The sequence below is a fragment of the Eriocheir sinensis genome, chromosome 14 (genome assembly GCF_024679095.1).
Source record: "Eriocheir sinensis breed Jianghai 21 chromosome 14, ASM2467909v1, whole genome shotgun sequence".
Classification (NCBI taxonomy): Eukaryota; Metazoa; Arthropoda; class Malacostraca; order Decapoda; family Varunidae; genus Eriocheir; species Eriocheir sinensis.
The window spans coordinates 16094829-16120206 of NC_066522.1; the positions used below are offsets into that span (position 1 = coordinate 16094829).

Sequence of the window (25378 nt, forward strand, 5' to 3'; positions counted from 1 at the left end):
TTCTCGTTTCGCTCCCTCTCTCACTTCCCTCCTTCCCTTCCCTTTTTCGTGTGACCCTTCTTCCTCCTCCCCTTCCTCTTCTTTCCCTCGCCTCCTCCTCCTTCCTTTCCCTCTCCTTTTTTCGCTTATCTCCCTCTCATTCACTTTTTCCTCCTCCCCTTCCTCTCCTCTCGTGTCAAACCCCTCCCTCCCTTCTCCTTAGACTCTCTCCCCACACTTCCTTTCTCTCCCCTCCTCCTCCCTCTCCCCTTTCCCTTTCACTCGCCTCTCTCTCCCATTCAACCTTTTACGTCAACACCCCTCTCACGTAACCTTCTCTCTCTCTCTCTCTCTCTCTCTCTCTCTCTCTCTCTCTCTCTCTCTCTCTCTCTCCAACGTTCCTTGCTTTCTTTCCTGTTTGTTTCCTTCGTTATTTCCTTCATCCTTTCCCCTCTTCCTTCCTGCCTTCCTTCCTCCCTTAATTCCTTTCCATGTTATCCTTTTCTCCTTTCTTGCCTCCTTCATTCCTTCCTAACTTCCTTCTTTCCTTCCATCCTTTCATCCTTCTTATCAAAATTATCCTTCTCTTTTTTGCTTTCCTTCTGTTCTTCCTTCCCTCCCTCCATTTCTTCCTTCCTTCCTTCCTTTTCATATTATCATTTTTCCCTTACTTCCCTCTCAATCGCTGACATGTACCATCGTCATCATCATCATTCTGTGTGTGTGTGTGTGTGTGTGTGTGTGTGTGTGTGTGTGTGTGTGTGTGTGTGTGTACAGGTAGAACGTTCCTTCTCCAAACCCGGCAGGTGTGTGAGGTTTAAATGGATGAGCAGTCTTGTTAAAAAACAAAACAAAAAAAACATACAATACGAGCCGATTCAACACTCTTAATTTTCATCCTTCGTGTTCTTCCCATTCTTCCTTCATTCATCTCTTCCATTGCCTTCCCTTCCTTCTTTCCTTCCATACCTCCCTCCTTCCCATCCTTCTTTCCTTCCATACCTCCCTCCTTCCCTTCCCATTCCCTTTCCTCTCCTTCCTCTCTTCCTTCAATCGTCCCCTCGTTTATTTCCTTACCATCTCATTTTCCTTTCTCTCTTCCTTCCGATCCTCCTTCCTTCCCTTCCTCCCCTTCCGCAATATTCCTTCTCCTTGCCTTCCTCTCTTCCTCCTCTTCCATCTTTTATTTCCTTCTCATCCCCATTCCTTCCCTTCTTCCTCTTTTGTTCCTTCTCCCTCGTCCTTCCTTCCTTCCTTCCCTCCCTCTTTTCCATTCTTCCTCCACCATGTCAACCAACAGCTGACTACCTCCTCCTCCTCCTCCATCTCTTGTCTCCTCCCTCCCTCCCTTTCTCTCCCTCTCTGCCCCCCCCCTCCCCCTGCTTTCCTTTTAAATCCCTCCTTCGCTCTTTCCTTTCCTCTTACCCTCCCTACCTCCTCCCCTCCTTCCCTCCTCTTCCTCCCTTCCCTTCCCTCCCACCTCGCCTCTCCTCCCCTTCCCCCTCCCTTCCTCCCCTTCCCCCTCCCTTCCTTCTATAAATCCATTTCTTTGAAGAACCGCGTACCGCATAACCTTCCCCTCATAACACCTCTACCTCCACCTCCTCTTCTTCCTAACGTTACGGGCAAACAGAAAACGGAGAACATTAGAGAAACGTTTAACCCGATTTCCAAGAACGTTTTTTTTTTTTTTTTACACATTGATATTTTACGTTTATTTTTTTCATATTTGGTTACTTTCTTATATTCGTCAGTCTCATCGGCAAGAAGGAAGGAAGAAGCTCTGGAATGTATGTGGATTTCTTGCAAGCTTCGAGGAGAGATGAAATGATGCTTTTGTTATTTATATATATGGAAGGGGAGGTAGTTGTAGTAGTAGTAATAGTAGAGGTGATGGTGGTAGTAGTAGTAGTAGTAGTAGTAGTAGTAGTAGTAATAAGTGCAAAGTGATAGGTCAGTTATGTTACTCTTCTCACCTTTCTCACCTTTGTCACACTACTACTACTACTACTACTACTACTACTACTACTACTACTACTACTACTACTACTATGAACTTAACACATTAGCACACACGTAACATTATACCTTCTTACGCCTCCCCATCACACTGTATAATATGTCACTACACACACACACACACACACATCACACATCACACCACATCACAAGCACCGCAGACGCACACAATACCACACCTCCATCACCACACTTTGCTACACAACAGGTAAAATCACCATCACCTTCACCACCACCACCTCCTCTTCCTCTTCCACCACCACCACCACCACCACTACCTCCTCCTCCCTCCTCCTCTCATTACTTCATCTAAAAAAAAAATCATCACGTGTCCAGTATATTGCCTGTAATGGTGGAAGTAATTATGGTGTGTGTGTGTGTGTGTGTGTGTGTGTGTGTGTGTGTGTGTGTAGCGACACTCGGCAAGAATCTCTCTCTCTCTCTCTCTCTCTCTCTCTCTCTCTCTCTCTCTCTCTCTCTCTCTCTCTCTCTCTCTCTTAAGGGTCGTGTTAAGTGCTATCTTGTGCCCCTCTGTTCCTCCCTCAACACTACCCCTTCGGTGCTCTCTCTCTCTCTCTCTCTCTCTCTCTCTCTCTCTCTCTCTCTCTCTCTCTCTCTCTCTCTCTCTCTCTCTCTCTCTCTCTCCTAGAAGTAAGGAAAGTAGTAAGTTTGTATATGGTTTCGTCACGGAGTAGTGTGTGTGTGTGTGTGTGTGTGTGTGTGTGTGTGTGTGTGTGTGTGTTAGAGACAGACACACAGGAAAACGATAAACACCCTGAGATACAGTTATCCAAACACACACACACACACACACACTCAAAGACATCCTCGTATCTCAAGGAAGGTAAATAAAAAAAAAAAATGCATCAATAATCATTTATCTAATATGAATGTGTGACGGCTAACAAGGTGGCCACAAGATATTACATTAGAGGGTTACAGGGGCAGGGTTACAGGGGCGTTGTGGGAAGCTAGTAGTAGTAGTAGTAGTAGTAGTAGTAGTAGTAGTAGTAATAATAATAGTCATTCATTTATTTATTTAATCAACTCCTGTCCAAAATATGATACTTGCTTTTGATCACACTTAAGAACATTCTTCAATACAGAGCCAAATGAAAGGAATATTAACACATCCACAAACTATACGGATGTAACTCTATAAATGAAATCACAGCAGCTTAGAATCACAATCGCAGAAGCTTAGAATTTTCGTAGGTCAAGAAACTACTGTCACCACTTTCATGTATATCTCTGACTTAAATAGTTAATCGTAGTGAATGAATGGTAATACCTCCTAATGCATGACAGTGAGTGAATGAGTTGTATTCTAAACCTAATAGAATGGCAGTGAATGGAGTACAGCATTCCTCTCATAATGAATTACTGAATGGATGACTTGGGGTCGTATTTTAAAACATTTCGTCGCCCAAGTTCACATATTTGACATGGCTTTTGTAGGAGCTGTAGGCCTTTCCAGGGGTAGTTTTATGACCCTGGTGGTAGTTTGACCTTTCTTCTGTGCCATGAACCTTAAAAAACACTCATGAAAACCCGGTTGATCCCCTCTTTGACCTTTAGAAATAGATGATGTGAGAAGCGATGGTGTCTTAAAATACGGCCCTTGTATTCTTCCTTTATTCTTTACCCCCCCCCCCCCCCCAACGTAGTGAATGGCTGAATGACCTAGCGTACCACTTATTAAATGACCGTTTTCCTACTTTAGTGAATGACGTCCCCCCCCCCCCCCCCACCTTCCCCCTAATGAATGATGGCAATGCTTTCTCTTGTGAGTGAATGACGTCATGTTCTCCTTTATAATGAATTACTGCTTTGTTGTCCTGCTTAAGTGTATGATAGCATGACTTTTGTTTCTATTCTATTAATGACTCCTTTAGTGTATGATAATGTACGGCTTTTTATTCTCTTTTGAAAGGTTAGTTTTTTTGTTCATTGTTATTTTTTTTATTCATTTTCTTGCTAACTTCGTTCCACTTCCATTGAATGACTGTAGTGTAAATCTGTTCAAGTCTATGTTACTCTATGACTCTTGTTCTTCATGTACTGAAAGGGAACACGTCCACTCCTTCGTCTTCCCAATCTTCCTTCCTTTCCTTCCTCCACTCCTTTCTTCCTTTCCACCTATCCACTCCTTCCTTCCTTCCTTCCTTCTATCGCATTCTTCACCCCTTCCTTCTTCCTTCCCCTCCCATCCTTCCATCCCATTCTCCACCCTTCCTTCCATCCTATTCTTCACCCCTTCCTTCGTTCATTCCCATTCTCCACCCCTTCTTCCTTCCTTCCTATTATTCACCCCTTCCTTCCTTCGTTCATTCCCACTCTCCACCCCTTCTTTCCTTCCTTCCTGTTGTCTACCCCTTCCTTTCTTCTCATTCCTTCCCCTCCCATCCTTCCGTCTCATTCTCCATCCCTTCCTTTCTTCCTTCCTTCCCATTCCTCACCCTTTCCTTCCTTCCGTTTCTTCTTCACCTCTTCCTTCCTTTTTTCCAATTCCCCCCACCCAATCCTTCCTACCTTCCTCCCTTCTTCCTATCCTCCAGCTCCCATTTATTCCTTCTACATTATGGCGAAAGATCGAAGCGAGCCACTCCAGTTGTCTCGAGAGTTAAAAAAAGCAAAACAAAATTAAAAACGCTGAGAATTCTTAAACTACTCTAATGACAGCTATAGAGTAAAGGGAAACTACAAGCTGCTGTGGCATGTATTTTTTGTCCTCGAAGAATGGCATAACATGAGGCAAGTTGAAGTAGTAGGCGAGTTGTTTTAGTATTATCTTGACGAGGCAGTGACGGATGCTAAACCTCGCTTGATGTTCTTAGAGTGATGTTGATGATAATGATTATGATGTTCTAAGAGTTAAGTTGATGTTGATATTTTAAGTGACGAAAAAGTAGCTCATAAGGGTAAATAAAGCAGTATAGAGAAGTTAGTGTGAGGGGTATGTGGAGAGAGAGAGAGAGAGAGAGAGAGAGAGAGAGAGAGAGAGAGAGAGAGAGAGACGGGTGGGCTGAAAATAGGAAATGGACATTGGATGAAATACAGGAATGAGTGAACGTCTGTCATTGTTTTGATTGTTTATGAAATTCGAAACATTCTAGTTGCATGGAACACGAGGGAAAATTCATCATTATTATTCTCTATTCTTCAGTTATTTCTTCCTTCTCTTTCTTCTTCTTTTTCATCATTTTCTTCACTTCTCCTTTTTTCTTCTTGATTTATTGCGTTATTCGCTTAAGATACGGATCGTGAGACGGGAATTAGACAAGATTAAGTCTCCTAACCTCCCATGCAGTATAACTAAAGGACGCTTGAAGGAGGAGCAACCTGGTGGTGGTGGTGGAAGAACTGGTAGGTATAGACATTACGTGTGAGGTGTGGAGGTGGAGGAGGGAGGGGCTGGGGTGATGGGGGAAGGAGGCTTGAGGCTGGCTGGTAGTGGTGGTGGTGATGGTGGTGGTCGCACTGGTAGGTATAGGCATTACGACGTGTGGGGTGAGGAGGAGGAGAAGGGAGGGGCTGGGGTGATGGGCGAAGGAGGCTTATGGCTGGTTGGCTGGCTGGCTGGTGGTGGTGGTGATAGCACTGCATGGTAGGTATAGGCATTACGTGTGAGGTGTGGAGGGGGAGGAGGGAGGGGCTGAGGTGATAGGGGCAGGAGGCTCGAGGCTGGCTGGGTGTGGTGGTGGTGGTGATGGTGGTGGTCGCACTGGTAGGTATAGGCATTGCGTGTGAGGTGTGGAGGGGGAGGAGGGAGGGGCCGAGGTGATAGGGGCAGGAGGCCCAAGGCTGGCTGGGAGGTGGTGGTGGTGGTGGCTGGTAAGGCCCGGCCAGGTGGCGGTGACGGCCGGTAGTAATGGTGATGGATGTTGCTTTTTTGTGCGTGTTGGTGCGCGCGCCCGCACGTGCACACGAGGCATTTAACCCCCACAATACAACCTTGCTACGTGGCGGACCCTCACGGGGCTGCACGAGGAGGTAATGAGGAGACTGGACGAAGACAATTTGCCTAATCATGTCAACTCCTGAGAACCAATTATGCACCTCCTGCTCGTGTTCACTCTTGTTATTTCACTTTGAATATCTTAAAGCACGATTAAGTGGACGGCAATGGATCATAAGGGTTGTGAGTACGAGTCTGCACTTTAGATAAGCGACTGAAGACAACATTGGTTCGTAAATGTTTGTGGGTAACTTGTCGTACTTTAAATACAAGTCTAAGGCATCAGTACTTCCCTAAGATGCTATATGTATGCAATGGTATTCACTCAGGCATTTGTGGGTTTCAGGAGGCATGAGTTCCCAGCTTGTTTTCATGCAAGAACCCAATGCATATCATCTGCGTTGCAAGACATCTCATTGAGTCGCTTTTAAATACCAGACGGCGAGAGGGGAAAAAATCGTTCTTTCAGGAGGCTCAGGAATGGGTCGTGAGGGTCCTGCTTAAAACACAGGGTCTCCGCTACAGAAGTTTGAAGGTTTGAAGGACCGGTGCACCAGCTTACTACCCAGCCAAGATTATTCCACATTGTCGGAAATGGAATAATGTGAAAAAAACAGAAGCCGAGAAAGAGTTATATATGACAAACAAAAACTTTCCAGTCAAAATAATTATTAGTTCGATTCCTATCGACACGGTTTTCGTATCTTGCGAATGAAGTTGCATAAAATAAAAATAAATAATCACAGCAACAATTAAAATGGCACTAAAATCAGTAAGAAATTAAAATGACCGTTAAAAAAATATTTTAAAAACTCCATGATCACAATACACATTAATGCAAAAAAAAACCAATTAAAATACCCATATGGAAATGTATTAATATTTTCAGTTTTAGTAATCCAACATGGATTTAAATTCTGTAGTTGAAATTACGGTATATATAAAAAAAAATTGATGCCGGATGTTGACTTACTAAACTAAATATTTCCACACATGAATAAGAAAAAAATACAAAACACCTCAAAATGAGAGAGAGAGAGAGGCTGTGTTGATCAGACCAATATTGTGCTGCAGCCTTTTTTATATTATCTGTAAAGCGTCTCGTGGCATTCCTTCCTATCTGTCATAAGCCTTTCATAAGTACGTAAGTTCATAAGCCCTAAAGTACGTAGTAGTAACAGTAGTAGTAGGTAATAGTCAGTAATAAGTAACAGTAGTAGTAGTAGTAGTTACAGTGATAGTAGTATCTCATTAAACTAACCTATATGCATACTACTATTAATTCTACTATAACCACCACAACTACAATTCATTAACTACTATCGCTGGTACTACTATACTATCACTATACCATGACTAGTCTACAGCAACAACAACAACAAGAACTTTGCACATCCTAAATTAAAATTCCATGCAGCTTCGTTGTATTCTTGTATTACATGTATTTGTGTGGCAAGTTCGAACTCATATTGAAAGGGAAAAAAATACAACTACCGTGGAATATGGAGTTAAAGTACAAGAATAAACTAATATATACGTACTCGAAATGAAGAACGATTGTCTTTATTATTTTGCAGTCTAACTTAAGATTTATGTTTATACCTCGGATCAATTTAACTTTCTTTGTTGCTGCTGTTTTCCCTTTGATGTGATTTTTAAGGTTTAACGGTGGGTTTGAATACAAGAATGTCATATCTCCGGCTCACACTGCTGTCATGTACAAATGGTAGAACTATAATAACTATGTGCCTATGAAATAACGGATATATATAGTATTTTCCAACATTCCCTACGCCTAGTTGTGATATTCTGCACCCACACCCATTTTGTTATACTTCCGAAATCAATACTTTTTTGGGGGGAGGGAGGGGAAAGAGTATGCACTGGCGTCACATCAATATACTCAGCCCGTCTATACCAAGGCATCTAAATTCTATACATAGATTATGAACACGTTGATGGGTTGGTCTTCAAGAGATGGAGGATGGAGACAAAGGAGGGACAGCAGGGAGGGACGGAAGGGAATGACTGGTAGAGGGAGATCGAAATACCGGAGATAGATAGAGAAGGTAGAAAGGCAGGAAAGAGAGATAGATAGAGTAGACAGGAAGACGGGAGAGAGAAGTAGAGAGATAGGAGAGTAAGGAAGGAGAGAGATAGAGATAGGAGAGATTATAGAAAGACGGAATGAAAGGTAGAGGGAGATAGAAAGACAGGAGAGAGAGAAGGTAGAAAGGCAGGAAAGAGAGATAGATAGGAGAGTAGATAGGAAGACGGGAGAGAGAAGTAGAGAGATAGGAGAGTAAGGAAGGAGAGAGATAGAGACAGAAGAGATTATAGACAGACGATCCCTTTAATATATTCACCTTTGTAGCTAAACTTATTCATACCCTTACGCCGCCCCAGGTATGTTACATCTACGCATTCCAGGCAACATCAGGGTACTATTTAGTTACGTCATTACAGTTGAATAATCCGTGAAGGACACACTAAAATCTACCTCTGCATTAGCCTATTCAAAGAGCTCGCCGCAATTAGCCGTGTAGTAGCAGGTAAGGTATTATGCATTTTACTTTCACCCTCACACCTGTCGCCTGCCACCTTTCATTCTATTATACATCCCCTCCTTACCTTACCTTTCCGTCCCTAGCTGCCTCTCTCTCTCTCCTCTCCTCACCTCTACTCCACCCTCCCTCCCTCCCTATGCCCTCACCCTCCTCCAAACCTCTCCCACCCCACCCTAACCATCTTAATTCTTTTCTCATCGTCCCCTCTCTCTCTCTCCCTCCCTCTCCCTCTCTTCATGCGCCCCTCTCTCTCTCTCTCCTCTCCTCTCCCATACATAAAAACGGGAGTTCCCACACATTGTTCAGGAGAGACGGGATGGAGGTGTGAGAGGAAGGAATGCCGTCGGAGGGGAGAGAGAGAGAGAGAGAGAGAGAGGGTTGGGAGGGTGGCAGAGAGGGAAGGTAGCACGCGGCGTAGAGAGAGAGAGAGAGAGAGAGAGATTGTATGGTGGTGGTGATGTTGATGGTTGTCGTTTCCACCACCACCACCACCACCACTGTCTCTACTTCCGTCCCATTCACCACCACCACCACCACCCTCCTTCCACCAGTCCCTGTAATCACCACCACCGCGACAATCACCACCATTCACTGTTCCTTGTTTAGCCCATCCCACTCACCACCACCACCACCACCACCTCCTCCTCCTCCTCCTCCTCCTCCTCCTCCTCCCATTCTTACTTTTCCTACTCTTCCTCTTCTTCTTTCTATTTCTCCTGTTTCATTTCATCTTTTTCTCTTATCTTCCTCTTCTTCTGTACCCCATCCTCCTCCTTTCTTAGTTCTCTTTCTCCTCCTCCTCCTCCCATTCTTCCTTTCCTACTCTTCCTCTTCTTCTTCTTTCTATTTCTCCTGTTACATTTCATCTTTTTCTCTTATCTTCCTCTTCTCCTTCCGTACCTACCCCATCCTCCTCCTTTCTTATACCTCTCTTTCTCCTCCTTCTCGTCCTCCTCCTCCCCAACCCATCCCTCTCCCTCTCTCCCTTCCGCCCCACCCAAAGTTCCTACACATGATATACCATCACCACCCTTCTGCCTCTCCTCCCCTCCCTCTCCCTCCTCCCCTTCAGCAAAACATCCACCCTGCCCTTCCTCCAACAGCACTTCCTCGTGTGTGTGTGTGTGTGTGTGTGTGTGTGTGTGTGTGTGTGTGTGTGTGTGTCCTGTAATTACTTCTGCTTCTAAAACACTCGCCTTGGATTATTTTTATTTTTTATTTTTATCTGGTAAATCTTCAACATCGTGATTAACGTTTATACTATTGATTGATTGATTAGTTGATTTTGTTGTTTACCTATTGATTTAGTGGCTATTAAGCACGAGTTGTTGTTATTATTATTATTATTATTATTTCACCATTTCCTTTTCGATGTGTATTTTAAAGAACAGATTACCTTGAGATGGGGGAACGCTATTGTATTATTTTATCATTTACTTATTATTTTTGTTGTTGTTTTATGTCCTATACTTATCTACTCTATCGTCATGACAAGGGGGAGGGGAGGAAGGGGGGGTCAGGCTGATAATTCTACTTACTAACGAGCAAAGAAACTACTAACACACGCCATCTACTGCGCATGTGTCACGTTGAGGTCATTGGTATCACTTATCTCGCTCACAACATTGCTACTTCCTGTTTTTTTTTTTGTTTTTTTTCCTTCATTCTCCCAGTGCTCATCTTATTTATTCCCTTAGATTTCCTCTCATACCCTCTCCTCCTCTGTTCCTTCTGATTCCCTCTCATTCCCTTCATTCGTTCCCTCCCCTCTCATTCCCATTCCCTTTCCTTCCATTCCCTTTCCTCTTCTGCGCCATCTTATTCCCTTCATTCCCTCTCTATTTCCTCTTCTGCTCCATCTCATTCCCTTCATTCGTTCCCTCCCCTCTCATTCCCATTCCCTTTCCTTCCATTCCCTTTCCTCTTCTGCTTCATCTCATTCCCGTCATTCCCTCTCCTGCCCCTCTCATTCCTTTTCTTTTCCTCCATCTCATTCCTTCCATTCCCTCTCCTGCCCCTTTCATTCCCTTTCCTCTTTGTTCCTTCTCATTTCCTTCATTCCCTTTCATTACCTTTCCACTTGTTCCATTTCATTCCCTCTATTGCCCCTCTCATTCTCTTCATTCTCATTCATTCAGTTGATTATCTACATTCGACCTCAAGAAACTAACGTATTTGCACACCCGCGCTGACACATGCAAACGTTTTAACTACGCAAACGTTTCACCCATGTCCCCCCTCTAACCCCTCCCTTCCTCTCCCTTCCCTTTTCATACGTAAACATTATTGATCGGCTGAGTACAGATGGTCACACTCAATACACACGTAATCCAGTACCTTATGATGCTAAACTGTGCCTCGTAAACACCTTTCCGATAGAGTAAAGAGGTCGGTATAGGATAACTTTTGAAGAGAACTGAATGAAGTTTGTTAGGATAATAGGAAAGTATCTTACGTGCGAGTGAGAAAGAAAGTGGTGAACAAACGACAGAGCAAATCCAAGTCAAAGTTAAAAAAAAAAAAACGAAAAAAAAAATTGGTCCGATCATCTTGACGTTATGATAATTAAGGTACGGTTAGACATAAAACATAGCCTAACCGAGACCGTAGGTGTAATTTAATGATACGACGAAGGAGAGCCCGACAGTGAAGAAGAAAGAAAAGAGGAAGAAAGGTGGGAATAAGGGTTAACTTCGAAGAGGAGATAGCACACGAAGGGAGGAAACAGTGAAGAGGAAAGTAAAGGAAAATGAAAAGTAGGAAAAAAAGATTAACTTCGAAGAGGAGACAACACAAGAAGGGAGGAACAGGGTGAAGAGGAAAGCCCCAAAACTGAAGAGGAGAGAGGAAAAGAAAGGAGAAAGAAAGCTAGGAATAAAGGATAATTTCGAAGAGGAGATAACACAAGAAGGGAGGAACAGGGTGAAGAGGAAAGCCCCAAAACTGAAGAGGAGAGAGGAAAGGAAAGGAGAAAGAAAGCTAGGAATAAAGGATAACTTCGAAGAGGAAATAGGACAAGAAAGAAAGGATAAGGTTGAGGAAGAGGAGAGTGCACAAGAAAGGGAGGATTTAAGAGCACGGAGAGGAAAGTAAAGTAAAAGAGAGAGAAAGAACGGAGAAAAAGGTTGAAGTATACGAGGTAATGACACTGAGGGGAGGATACAGGAGAGGATGGGGGCGAAGGAGGAAGTCAAAGAAGGATAACATAGAAGAGAGAAGAAAGGAGGAGGATGGGGAAAGGCCGGGAGTGGGGAGGAGACGGGAGCGAGTGAAATATGAGGCAATTATGAAGGGAGGGTGCACGGATGGAGAGAGGGGAGAGGAGAGAGGGATGAAGGAGGAAGAAGAGGGCAGTGGGACAGGAGAACGAGGGTACACGGTGAGGGAGAAAGATGAAAGTATAGAGGACAAACGAGGAGGGTGTGATAGGTTGGGTTAGCTTGAGGGAATGGCAAGGAGAGGAGTGGGGCGAGAGAAGGGAATATGAGGGTAATGGAGAAGGGAAAAGGGACAGTAATATATACACGCTGATGAAAGAAACAAGGAATAAAGAAAGGTATGTTGGAGGAGTAGAGGACGACGGATAGGTAAGGCTTGGTTAATGACGAGGATGGGGATAAAAGAGGAAGAAGAGGCAAGAACAGAGGAAGGAAGGTATACCAAGCGAACACAAACGAAATAAGAAGAGTAACGAGAGAGAGAAGGGACGGCACGGAGCAGGGGATGGTGGATGAGCTAACAAAGGGTGTGCAAAGGTGTGGAGGAAGCGAGGACCGAGGAAACAGGTAAAAAGATGTAAAATATAGGTCAGGAAGGGAGAGGAAACATAAGGAAGAGGAAGTCCAAAGGGAATGGTGGATTGGATGGGATAATGGGATGGATTGAGAACTGTGGCTCTCAACTTTTTTTGCCTAATGCACCCTTTTCACCATATGAGAGAATGTCATGCCTCCATTTTCAAGATTGTAACTCAAAAGCACGAGTCAAACCTACGGGTGGCGGTGCAGCGGCGTCGCCTATTCTGGGAGGGCGGATGGTGGAGTACTCGTTGCAGGAGGCCTAGTGAGAGCTTAAGTGTGGAAGTCTCGTCTATGGTACAGGTATTTTGAGCGAAACGGTTGAGGAGCTTGTTCTACACGGTCCGATAGGCTGCTGCAGGAGGTAGCTGATGCATACTGCGTTTCGTGCCGCCCTGGGGAGCTGGAAGGGAATAAAAGGATACCCAATATTCCAAATGTGTGAGTCTGCCAATCTATGATCCAAGTTCGCTCCCTGACACCCTGAAATCCCTTCCCTGGTTGACAACTTTCGATTTAGAGGAAGGTATAGAAGGAATGAGAAAGCTGGTAAAAAGTAAAATACAGTCCCTAGGATGATTCAAGGAAGGGTACGATGAGGGAGTGAACGAGAGGAGGAACATGAAGGTGAATGAGGGGAGAGCCAGGTGAAAGAATAGCAGGGAAGGTGCGTGGACTGATCGCCTGGAAACACGAACGCAGGTGTGGGTGGAGTGAAAAAACAGGCAACAGGTAAAAACGAGGTGAAATAAAGGTGAGGAAGGGGAAAAAAAAAGATGACTGGCACGAACCGAACCTGTATAACCCTCGGGAAGGAGGCAGAGTGACTGTTTGCATTCTTTTTTAAGCAAAGGAGGCAGATTGAGGGCTTAAAGTAACGTCTTATCGCATTTTTCCCTATTCGGTTTTGTGGGTTAGTGAGTGTGATCGGCGGAAGGAAGGAGACAAGCAAGTTCTCAAAAGTACGAAGAAAAAAAAACATATACTTAAAATATAGAAATTAATGCAGAATACGAACACAGGTGGATAAAAAAGAGCAGGTGTTTGGAAGCTCTTGAACTCCCCCTTCCCCTTCCCTCCCTCCCTTCTCTCCCCACCTCTCCTCTCTCCCCTTCCCTCCCCCTTTTCCCCTCCCTCCCTTCTCTCCCCACCTCTCCTCTCTCCCCTTCCCTCCCCCTTTTCCCCTCCTTCCCTCCCTCTTCCTCTCCTACCCCTCCTCTTCCCTCCCTCACCCGTCCCTTCCTCTCCATCCCCCTTCTTCTCTCTTCCTCTCCTTCCCTTCCACTACCCTCTCCCCTCCTATCCCCCCTTCCCCCTCTCTTCCTCCTCAACTCATCCACCACCCATGTCTTCTATTTGCACACCATTATCATCCACGCATCATCCTCTTCCCCCTCCCTCCCCCACTTACCACTTCTTACATGCTTATATAATTCTTTCCCCACCAGTTACACGCAAGAGAATAAACCTTGAGTGTTTGTGTGTGTGTGTGTGTGTGTGTGTGTGTGTGTGTGTGTGTGTGTGTGTGTGTGTGTGTGTGTGTGTGTGTGTAGTGGCTCAGGTGACTAGAGGAACAGGTATACACACACACACACACACACACACACACACACACACACACACAGGTAAGGGATCAGGTGGGACGGTCCGTGCAAACAAGTGGCATTTAAAGAGTTAAACACCCCATAATTATGAAGCTGAAAAAGACCACCATTATTATTAGATTACATGACCAATGCATAAAAGCGAGAGTGAACGAGATGAGTTTATTATATATTTTTAAGTCAGGTTTGAGTCCACATACAATTTTTTTTTTTTTTTGTTACTTGTTGGAGTGGGGTACATGTGTGTGTGTGTGTGTGTGTGTGTGTGTGTGTGTGTGTGTGTGTGTGTGTGATGGATTAAGTATGTCAGTATGCAATTTTTTTATTTATCTCTATATATTTTTTTGCGAGATAGAAGGAGTGGTGGATGGGCGTTGAACTCCTTCGATTTTTTGTGTGTTTTCAAAGTCGTATTTCTTTTATGATGAGCTAATTTGTAAGTCAAATACATGTACGTCACCCACTCTGCTCTCTCTCTCTCTCTCTCTCTCTCTCTCTCTCTCTCTCTCTCTCTCTCTCTCTCTCTCTCTCTCTCTCTCTCTTGCATTCACTGGAGTATAAATTTTACGTAGTTTTAAGAGAAAGTGCGCCAGTTTAGGAATGCAAGGTAAGAATTTTGTTTTATTTGGTTTTATATTATTCTTTTTTATCCGTGTTAAGTCTTCCTCATGTTCTTTAGCTACACAGTTATTTTGCTCTCTCGATCGCTGTCTGTGGTATTTTTCTATTCTTCATCTAGAGATATTTTTATCTCGTTCCTTCTCCGTCTACTCGTTCTTTTGGTACAGTTACTTCGCCCTCTCGTTCCTTGTATATATATCTCCTCTCATTCTTTATCAACAGTTACTTTGGGCTTTCGTTCATTGTGTTCCCTCTTGTTCTTTTGCTACAGCTGTTTTGCTCTCTCGTTTCTTGTGTGTGAGCTTTGTGTTGCGTTGTCAGCCTTATAGAGGGAACCAATAAGAACGTGCGCCACTTTATGATGATTATAGGTGAGAACGGTTTGTGTCAAGTGATGCGATGCTCCTGTAATATTAGCTACATAGATTAATTTGCTCTCGTGCTGTCAGTCTTGTCAAGCAGTAGAGGATCGTTTGACATGAGCAGTGATTTTCTTGGTCCTTTTTCCTGTTCATGTCAAAAGACGTTCAACAGTTAAGTGATGTTCCTTTTATAGTACAGTTAGTTTAGTCTCGTGTTGTCAGTCCTCTGTTTCTTTGGTTCTTCCTCCTGTTTATATCGAGACGTCCAACGTTTGTCAAGTGATGTTCTTCATATGTTACAATTCCTTTGCTCTCGTGTTGTCACTCATCTCTTTCATCGGTTCTTTCCTGTTCGTGTCTAAGGACGTTCAGTTACGCACGCGCGGTTCGGTGTGGCCAACGGTAGTGTGTCGTAAGTCAGTCTCCGGCGTGGGGTGAGCGGGGACGAACGCATCTGAGTGGCCACTTCATTTGCATGTATAATGTGACGCTTAAGAAGTTTGTCGGGGAGGTCCGCGGACAGGTTGGGTGGCACTCACAGCGGGGGCGGGACGCGAATTCATCTTATGCTAATTAAGTCTTCGGTGCTCGAGCTAATCCTGGTGTGTGATCTGGCCACCCACTCAGTCACCCGCCTCCTTATCTGTCTCTTGCCTGGTGTGACGCTTGAGACGTTTGCACTCGAGGTCTGTGGGCGGGTTGGCGGGTACTTAAACAAAGGGTGAGTTCTTAAATTCGTCCCGTGTTAAGTTTTGGATTGTGTGTGATCTGGCCACCCACTCAGTCACCCGCCTCCCTATCTGTCTCTTGCCTGGTGTGACGCTAAGCACTCGAGGTCTGTGGGCGGGTTGGCGGGTACTTAAACAAAGGGTGGGTTCTTAAATTCGTCCCGTGTTAAGTTTTGGATTGTGTGTGATCTGGCCACCCACTCAGTCATCCGCCTCCTTATCTGTCTCTTGCCTGGTGTGACGCTTAAGACGTTTGCACTCGAGGTCTGTGGGCGGGTTGGCGGGTTACTTTAAACAAGGGGTGGTTCTTAAATTCGTCCGTGTTAAGTTTTTTTGGATTGTGATCTCTGCCACCTCAGTCACCCGCCTCCTTATCGTCTCTTGCCTGGTGTGACGCTTAAGACGTTTGCACTCGAGGTCTGTGGGCGGGTTGGCGGGTACTTAAACAAAGGGGTGGGTGGTAAATTCGTCCCGTGTTAAGTCTTTGGTGGAGTGTGATCTGGATAACCACTCAGCCGCCCTTTTTATATGTCTCCTAGCTGATGTAACGCTCAAGACCCTTTGCACTTGAGGGTCGTGAGTTGGTGGGATACTGATACAAAGGAGTTGGTTGGTAACTTCGTCCCGTGTGAAGTCTTCAGTTAGGAGAGCCAATCACCCGCCTTCTTATCCTCCTGTATATGCTGCTATGATGTCAACGGTACCACCACCACCGACAACACGAACACGAAGAACAGCTGTGCATCCCGCGTTGTTCCCGTTAGTGTTTTGAATATCTACCGACACGATTATTTCTGGATATTTTCTTTTCGATAATACTACTGCGTTACTGACCTTTTTTCTATCTATATCACCTGCTTCTCTCCGGTAATAGTATACTGTGATCACGTGAATGGTTTGAGTATGTGCGAGTTCTCTTCTCTTTCTTCCCCTTCTTTCCAGCAATACCACAACATTATCATTAGCGTTAATTGCCCGGGGCAGTTGCAACACTTCTTCTCCCTTTGCTTGTAACACTTCCATACGCAGGTACAGACACAGACACCTTTCTGGGCTATGGGAAACGAAATAAGTAGTCCTTGAGGGCGGGGCGGGTGGGTCATGCCGGGCTGGGCTAATGCTTTTTCCTGACTGTCAAACACGGCCCTGTCTGTGGTCTCGTTGACAATGATTTGAGAACGTTGATTGAGTCCGCATAAGTCAGTCACGTTTTTCACCATGATTTGCTGGTGTTGCATTGTTCGTTCTGGGGATCGTTTAGTGTAGTAGTGTATCCTTTTGTCCTTGTTTTTACTGCATGGTGGTTTATCTTTCTGGTCTTTATTATTTTTCTCCCGTGCCAGGTACTGAGGACGCGTATTAGTCTTGTCACCTGCATCTCTCCCTGCATTCGTCTGTTCGCTTACGTTTTAAGTTATTCAGTATTTTGTTTTCTGTCGTTTTAGGTGTTGCGTCGTTTATATCATGCACTGTTTCCTCATTTTACTCGCATATACATAGCGAGGTGAACCCAGGTATGTTAATCAGTTGTCGTTTGCGTCGTCGTTTCCTCGTTTTACTTGCATATGCTTAGCGAGGCGAGTCCAGGTAGTTTAATCAGTTGTTATTTGTGACGTTGCAGGTGTTGCGCTGTTCTTATAGTATCATTTTCTCGTTTTACTTGTATAATCATAATTCGTTTAGCCCAGGTATGTTAATCAGTTGTCATTCTTATCGTTGCAGGTGTCGCGTCGCCCGTTGATGGGCGCAGCGAGGCAGAGATGGCGCCGCTACGCCGCGTGAAGCTGACGCAGCTCAACGCTCACCTGGTGTGTGTGCTCTGCTCCGGCTACTTCGTCGACGCCACCACCATCATCGAGTGCCTCCACACCTTCTGCAAGACCTGCATCGTGCGTTACCTCCAGACTTCGTCCTTCTGCCCTATTTGTGATGTCCAGGTAAGGAGACTTCACCTTTCATTGGGACTATAGTGTGTGTGTGTGTGTGTGTGTGTGTGTGTGTGTGTGTGTGTGTGTGTGAGTGACGGGTGAATAGGGGTCATTGCCCGTCGAAGTGGAGTACTCATGGCCGCATCTATCAAAGTTTTGTACAACATTGAACTTCATTAGTCATTCAGTATTGAGCGAACGTAGTTTTATGCTTCTCATCAACTAGAAAAATCATGTTCCCTTGATTCGTTGGTGCCATGAATACCCCCTTTTTTGGTAACGACTTCCATTATTTAGTACTAAGCGCGTGTCGTCTGTCTCGCCGCGTCACAGGTGCACAAGACGAAGCCGCTGCTGTCCCTGCGCGAGGATCGGACCCTCCAGGACGTGGTGTTCAAGCTCGTGCCCGGCCTCTTCAACTCCGAGATGAAGAGGCGAACCTGCTTCTACAAGGAACACCCGGAAGGAGGTGAGTAAAGGCAACGCTAGAACTTGTACTCCGCGTCCGTCAGTAGATGTGTTCCGTCTGGGGCACCATGGCGTGGGAGGGTTGGCTTTTAGGGGACGGACCTTACTCGTACAAGGGTCTCATGGATGTTCGTAAACCTCAACATCACGCTTTTCCCTGTGCGAGTTCCCTGGGTGAGTTTCTGGAGTCGCTTGGCATAATCTGGGTTTCCTGTCCACTTCACAACGTCGAAATATCAAGTCAGACGTCAGAGCACGATTTCCTTGCTTGGTTAGACGGGAGAGGAATGGCATCAGTCTTGGAAGTGCAATAAAGTGAGTCTAGAAGCTGTCAACTCGAGCGCAAGTGATGTATGGGATAGTTACGACGAGGAATGGGATGGATCAAGAAACAGGTGGTGCGGAGGCGAATAGCAAAATGAATGACCCGAATCTGCAAAGACTACCAAGAATCTCGCCCGGCAAACTATGATTTTCTGTTAGCTTAAATGGGTCAACTTACTGGATCGGCATTTAAGTATAGCGAAGGAAAGAACCGAACTGACTTTCTGTGTTAGCTTATAAACAAGGAATGGAGGTTATGTGGGTGAGGAAGAAACACTGATTTTGATGTTAAGTCAAAGAAAGGAATATATCGGCTATATGCGTAGTAAGTGATACAGGGGAGTAAACAACGATGATTTACGGGATAGTTTAGTTAAAGGAAGGAATATATCAGCCACTAGGAAGTAAACAAACAATAAAATCAATGTTCTTTTTTATTTATTTATTTTTTTTTTTTACAACAAAGGAGACAGCTCAAGGGCACAAAAACAGGTAACAATAATAAAAAAAAGCCCGCTACTCGCTGCTCCTAAAAAGAGTCAAAAGAGGTGGCCGAAAGAGGGGTCAATTTCAGGATGAGAGGTGTCCTGATACCCGTTGAGACAAAGTTGATATATCGGCTAATAAGGGATGCGGGGATTAACAAACAATTATATCTATGTTAGTTTAGTCAGGGGCGTTAATATATATGCCAGTAGATAAAAATGTGAAGTAACAAAACAAACAATTATATCTATGTTAGTTTAGACAGGGGAGTTAATATATCGGCCAGTAGATGAAAAAGTGAAGTAACAAAACAAATAATTATATCTATGTTCGTTTAGACAGGGGCGTTAATATATATGCCAGTAGATAAAAATGTGAAGTAACAAAACAAACAATTATATCAATGTTAGTTTAGACAGGGGATAGGAGTTAATATATATGCCAGTAGATGAAAAAGTGAAGTAACAAAACAAACAATTATATCTATGTTAGTTTAGACAGGGGAGTTAATATATATGCCAGTAGATAAAAATGTGAAGTAACAAAACAAACAATTATATCTATGTTAGTTTAGACAGGGGAGTTAATATATCGGCCAGTAGATGAAAAAGTGAAGTAACATAGCATCCAACTCCACATTCCAGGCGGCGACAAGACGGAGCAGAGCCTTAGGGAGCGGCGACACTTCTTCCACGTGGACGACCAAATCTCCCTATCCTTGGAGCACGCGACCGCCCCCCCCTGCCCGTCCCTCGTGCACTCCCACCTGGTCAAGCCCCTCAAGGTCAGCAACGGCCAGCAGGAGAAGCAGGAGAAGCAGAAGTCGCCGGTGCAGGAGGAGAAAGGCGGCGACTCGGTGGCTGTGAAGGAGGAGGAGACGGAGGGGCGCGATGGGCCGGACTCGAAGGTGTGTAGGATGTGAAGGAGTTTTTCGTTTTTTTTTTTTTTCTGTCTGTTTCTTTCGTTGTCTGTTTCATCGACACGCACACACGCACACAAACCTCCAAACTACACTAGGCACACGATCGGAACATCTTTGCTTTCTTCCTATTCTTTTACCTTCTTTTAGTAGTGTAACATCTTTAACCTTGAACACACGGTCGTATCTCTATCCTAACTTCCTGTCTATTCTTACTTCCTCGTAATAGTTTAACGTGACATCTCTAAACTTTCTTATTCTCTGTTTTCCTTCCAGTCATATGTATCTTGTTTTTAATCTTGCATCTTAATAACACGTGTTTTCCTCATTTTGACGCGTGGTACTCAAGGAAAATGTTCTCTTTCACGTTCAGTAATGTGTATTTTTCCTCCCTCTTCCCATTAGGTTCCTCTTAAGCGGTACTTGAGGTGTCCCGCTGCCGTACAGGTGTCCCATTTGGAGAAGTTCGTCCGCTTGAAGTACAACTTGTCCCCCCAAACACACAGGGTGAGTACAGTGTCACGAACCTTCGCTCCCTTCTCGTCTTACTTTCCGCCTCTTGCTCACGCCCTCTCACTCCTCATTGCGTTGTGTCTTCACCACTGAGCACAGTTGTCCTGAGATGTGAATGATGTGTCTGGCGGTAACGAAAAGTTGTGTTGAGATCGGTAACGCCTGTGTTTGGTGATAGCAACACTAAATCAGGCCCTATCTGACTTTTGTTTGTTAGTTTTTTTTTTTTTGTAATTTTGAGATGCTATACATCCCTTCACTTTCTCTTACGCGTATTCTATGTAGTAAAGAGGAGTGCTTTGTGCCATGAGATACAGTTTAGTAACGTTGACATGTCTTTCCTTGACCACCAGGTCGAGATCATGCATGGAGGAGACTGCCTGGTCGGGGAGCTCACACTGCTGGACGTGGTGTACATGTACAAGTGGACGGAGGACGCGCCGCTGCGCCTCATGTACTCAGTGACGGTGCTGCCTCGGACCCGTAAGCGAGCCAGGCCAGGCGGTGCCCGAGCAGCGGCCAAGACGGAGCCCGGCGCCCCGCCCTGCAAGGTGCCCAAGCTGCAGCCTCCCTCGCCGGAGAGCAAGGCAACGCCGCCACACGTAAGTAAGTGTCAGGACGTTGTGAAGGGCGGCGTGGCGGCGAGTAGCGAGTGTAAGGATGAGAAGTCGGATGAGAAGGATCTCGTCTTGCCGCCTCAGACGCCAGTCACCTCAGCTGCCGAGAAGCCGTGTGTGGCGACGAGCGCGGCGCCGGTGAGTGCCTCGCTGTCCACTCAGACGGTGCCCAGCACGTCCGTCACGCAGACCAGTATCATGAGCTGCGGATCCGTGCCTGTGCAGCTGCCCGTTCCCGGCAGTGCCAGAGCGAGGCCGGCACTCACCACCACCACCCCTGCCACCGCTACCCCGCGCGTCGCCCTCCCCCACATGCCGCCGCAGGCCCCGCCCGCCACTGTTCCTGTATCCTCGGTGGCACCCAACGCCGCCGCCGTCGCGCCAGCCTTCAGCCCCAAGACGCCTATCAGCCCGGCCATGACGTCAACTTCCTCTGTCATGATCCAGACGCCCCAGCCACTCATGAACGGCCTCAGTGACTGCGGCATGAAGCAGATCCGCGGCTCCTCCGGCCCCACCATGTACGCCAACAAGATGCCGCAGCCAATCATCCCTACACGTCCCCGCCTGGGCCGGCCGCCCAACTCCTCTCGCATCCAGGCCGCTAAGATGAGGCCTCCGGCTCCCCGAATGCCCATGAACAACGTTGATGTTCGTCATCGGCCGATGGGCAAGAAAGTGTATCCAGCCGGTGTCGTGACGCGGCCTAACTCCGTGGTGTGCGCCAGCCTCAACGTGCAGAACCGCCTCAGCAGCATCAGCGGGCCGCCCGCCAAACTTGCGGCGTCTAAAGTATCGGTAAAGAGGTCAGGTGACGTACATCAGGACGGTGCTTCGTCTCCCCTGCAGCATCCCCCAGTGTCTACCTTTACTTCCCCCGTCACAACGACAACGCCCATGTCACCCACATACACGACCTCTACACAGGGTCCGCCCTCCACACAGCCACCTTCATCATCCCTCACGTCCACCACTAACGCTCCGCCCGCCGTCAGCTCCGCGACGCCCACAACCAAGGCTGCAGCGTCACCCCATCAAGGCACAGTGGCGATTGACACGCAGACACAAAAACAGTGTCTGCCGCAGCCCCAGGGCACGGGAGGTGTGCAGCGGCCAAGTCAGCAATCACCGCGGCCGCCCATCAACCCCTCCATGAGACCTACTGTGCCCCAGGGTCCCCGCTACCCCGGGCCGCAAGGGTGTCAGCGCCAGCCACTCCCACAAGGCACCCAACGGGTATCCACCCCGCCCGGCCCCCCGCGGCCCCCCACTCCTACAAGCCAGAAACCTGGACCACCGGTACACCAACAGACCCAAGGAACGCAGCAGCATTCTAGCCCACACCTCATGCAGCCCCCCTCCCCCCAGGGAAGTCCCCAGCCTCCTCCCATGGGATACCCAAGGACTGTGTCCCCCGCCGGGCACGGAGCACAGAAGCATCCTCTGTCTGCCAACCAGCGTCTTCCAAACATGAGTGCCCAACTTCCCCACTTGGCCCCAGGCTCTCAACGTCCACACACACCCGTCAACACGCGGCCCCCCAGCAGTTCCGCCCCCCACCGCCTCCCCAGCAACCCTGCCCCCTACCGCTCTCCCAGCGGCCCTGCCCCCCACCGTCCCCCAAGTAGCCCTGCCCCTCACCGACCCCCGAGCAGCCCTGCCCCCCACCGCCCCCCCAGCAGTCCTGCTCCCCACCGCTCTCAGAGTAGCAGCCCCGCCCCGCATCGCCCTCCAAACAGTAGTCCAGCTCCTCATCGTCCCCCCACCAATAATTCTGCCCCCCAGCGGCCCCCTAGCAGCCCCGCACCACACCGGCCCCCCAGCAGCCCCGCGTCCCATTCCTCGCCAGGCAGCCCCGCACCCCACCGCCAGCCTGGAAGCATGACTCCCCGCCCGCACAGCACCCCGACGCCTCCCTCCAATGCCGTGACGCCTTCCCCGCGGTCCACGCCCTCACCTCGGTGCGCGTCATCCCCCTCCACGACAGGACCCGTTCCTGTGTCTGTTAGGGACGCTCTTCCTCCGCTGTCCATCACCTCGCCCGCCACCGGTACCACAACCACCACTAGCACCGCTCCACCTGCCGGCACGACCACTACCAATGGCAACGCATCGGGGCCCAGGGCCAATGACACCAGTAACTCCGGCAAAACTGTCCCTACGTCGGGTGCCGCTGTGTCCCAGACGCCGAACGCGAAAACAGTGTCTCCGGGCAGCGGCAAGACAGCACCTAAGTCTCCAGGGCGGGGTCGCGGGACCTCCAGCTCCCCCACCATCCTGAGCATCGCGCAGTCCCTCGCCAACAAACAGCTGCAGCAGCGCACGGCCACCACTGCCATGAACCCCGTGAACAGCACCGCCATAAACTCATCGACTATTGGCACGACGCAGATCAACGCCCATCATTCGTACACCACCGCGACGACCAACACCCCGGTCTACCCCAGCCCCGTGCCCAGCAGCCTCGTGCCCCTCGCCGCCTACATGGCCACGTACGGGGACGCCACACCTGACGTCACCGCCATGAGGAACCTGATCACCCTGAGCCAGACGGCGGCGTGCATCAGGGAGCTGAACATGGCCATGGTGAAGACGCTGCCCAGACCCTCAGACCCGGCGCCCATAGACCTCTCTCCCACCAGCAAGGCAGCGCCGCAGACCCCACTCACCAACGGCAGGCACCCCACTACCTCTTCCTCCTCCTCCTCAACGGCGGTCACCAAAACGACGAACTCAAAGTCTCCTACAAAGACCTGCCGACCCTCCGCCACCCCCAGCACCCCCAACATATCCCCGCCGACCCCCGAGGTGACCATTACCAAGCTACCCAACACCGGCGCCGCCACCTCCACCACCACCCCCACTTCCGGCACCACCAAGAACACCTTCAGCTCCGGCAAGCTTGGCTCATCCAACACCAACACTGTCTCCATCACCAAGCGACCCGCCTCCAGCAAGATAGCCGTCACCAAGTCCCCGGCCAACGCCTCGGTGAGACAGATCCCGAATCCTTCCTTCGTGAGGCACCAGTCGGAGGCGAGGAACAACAACAACGTATCCAAGTCAACGTCCTCCTCGGCATCCAACACCACCTCCACCACCACCAACACATCGAAGAGTGTATCCAATAAACACGGTGGCGGTGGTGGCCGCGCGCCGGGCAATTCCCCGCTCAAGGAAACCGGTCCTCTTCCTGAAACGTCCTCAATTTTGAAGATCGAGAACCTCACCAAGTCCCTGACCGCCCCTGCCGCTGCTGCAGCTGCCGCCGCTTCACATGGGTTCGCCTTTTTTGATAACAGATAGGGAATGGCTAGCCTAGAGCCTTTCCGATGCGGTGAGGAGTGACGAGGAACGAACCGAACGCCTGACAGACAGACGGACTTCCAGTTGTCGTGACCCACCAACTAGTGCCGCAACCCAGTGCCTTGTGACGTGCGTGCTGGTCAGGGCGAGGCGGCGGCCCACGCGGCCCAGTGCCCCGGACGTGACTCGGTGCACGCTACAGTGATATAACTAGTGGTTTAGATACTTCTCTCCCTCGTTCGGAGATTTTAGTCTTTTACCATAGAACTTTTGGGATTGCATTAGAAGACGAGCTCGTGAGGTAGATGGCCAATGAACGGACTAGTGTATGGACTTCTTTCCTGGTCTTTTTCCAAGGTTTGTGGGACTGACTGTCAGTGTCTTAAGGGACTCTGGCACTGTACTTTTCCGCTGTTAGAGGATCGAGGCTTTTTATAAAGAGTAAGCATTCATGTATCGACACACATACGTACATTTCCACGACTTAGATAGACTGCTGATTAAGCATATTTATTAAGGCTTGTGATCGTTTCTTTACGTGTACATATCATATATTACTATTGTATATATTGTAATTCCCTATACGCCAAATGTAAGTTTTGGAAATACACAAAGATTTTTAGAAACATTTTTAATTGACCTTTGGGGGGGTGGAGAGAATGGGGTGGAAGGCAAGCGTCTCATCAGGATAACACACACACACACACACACACACACACACACACACACACACACACACACACACACACCTGCCCAGCCAAGGTCACCGCACCACCGCCCGCTCATTACCCTCAAGGAAAAGGTAAGACTGATGACTGGAGCTGCATGGTCTCTCTCTCTCTCTCTCTCTCTCTCTCTCTCTCTCTCTCTCTCTCTCTCTCTCTCTCTCTCATACATAAATAAAAACATACATTATTTCGTATATTCAACCAAGACGATGAATCACTACGGTTGCATTCCCACATCTGTATACGTTCTTTACACACACACACACACACACACACACACACTCATTCTTACCCACCCAGCCACTCACTATTATTACCAACCCGTCAAAAACCCGCTTCATCCACCCTCACCCCTCACCCTCGACCCTTTGTGCAAGCCAGAATATATATAATTAGTTACCTTCCACCTGCTTATGCGTACCACTATACACGACAGAAAGTATAGCATCAGTGT

General features: G+C 47.6%; 1 protein-coding gene across 1 annotated transcript in view; it reads left to right on the forward strand.

Annotated features, from left to right (window-relative positions):
- The window catches only part of LOC126998567 (mucin-2-like), a 26467-nt gene extending 1645 nt beyond the window's left edge, over positions 1 to 24822 (forward strand). The window contains exons 2-6 of the mRNA XM_050860371.1: positions 17358 to 17572; positions 17897 to 18032; positions 19486 to 19748; positions 20166 to 20267; positions 20627 to 24822. Coding sequence (XP_050716328.1) covers positions 17396 to 17572; positions 17897 to 18032; positions 19486 to 19748; positions 20166 to 20267; positions 20627 to 24196 — 4248 coding nt within the window. The 5' untranslated portion in view covers positions 17358 to 17395 and the 3' untranslated portion in view covers positions 24197 to 24822. The remainder of the gene's footprint in view (positions 1 to 17357; positions 17573 to 17896; positions 18033 to 19485; positions 19749 to 20165; positions 20268 to 20626) is intronic.
- The last annotated feature ends 556 nt before the right edge of the window (positions 24823 to 25378 follow it).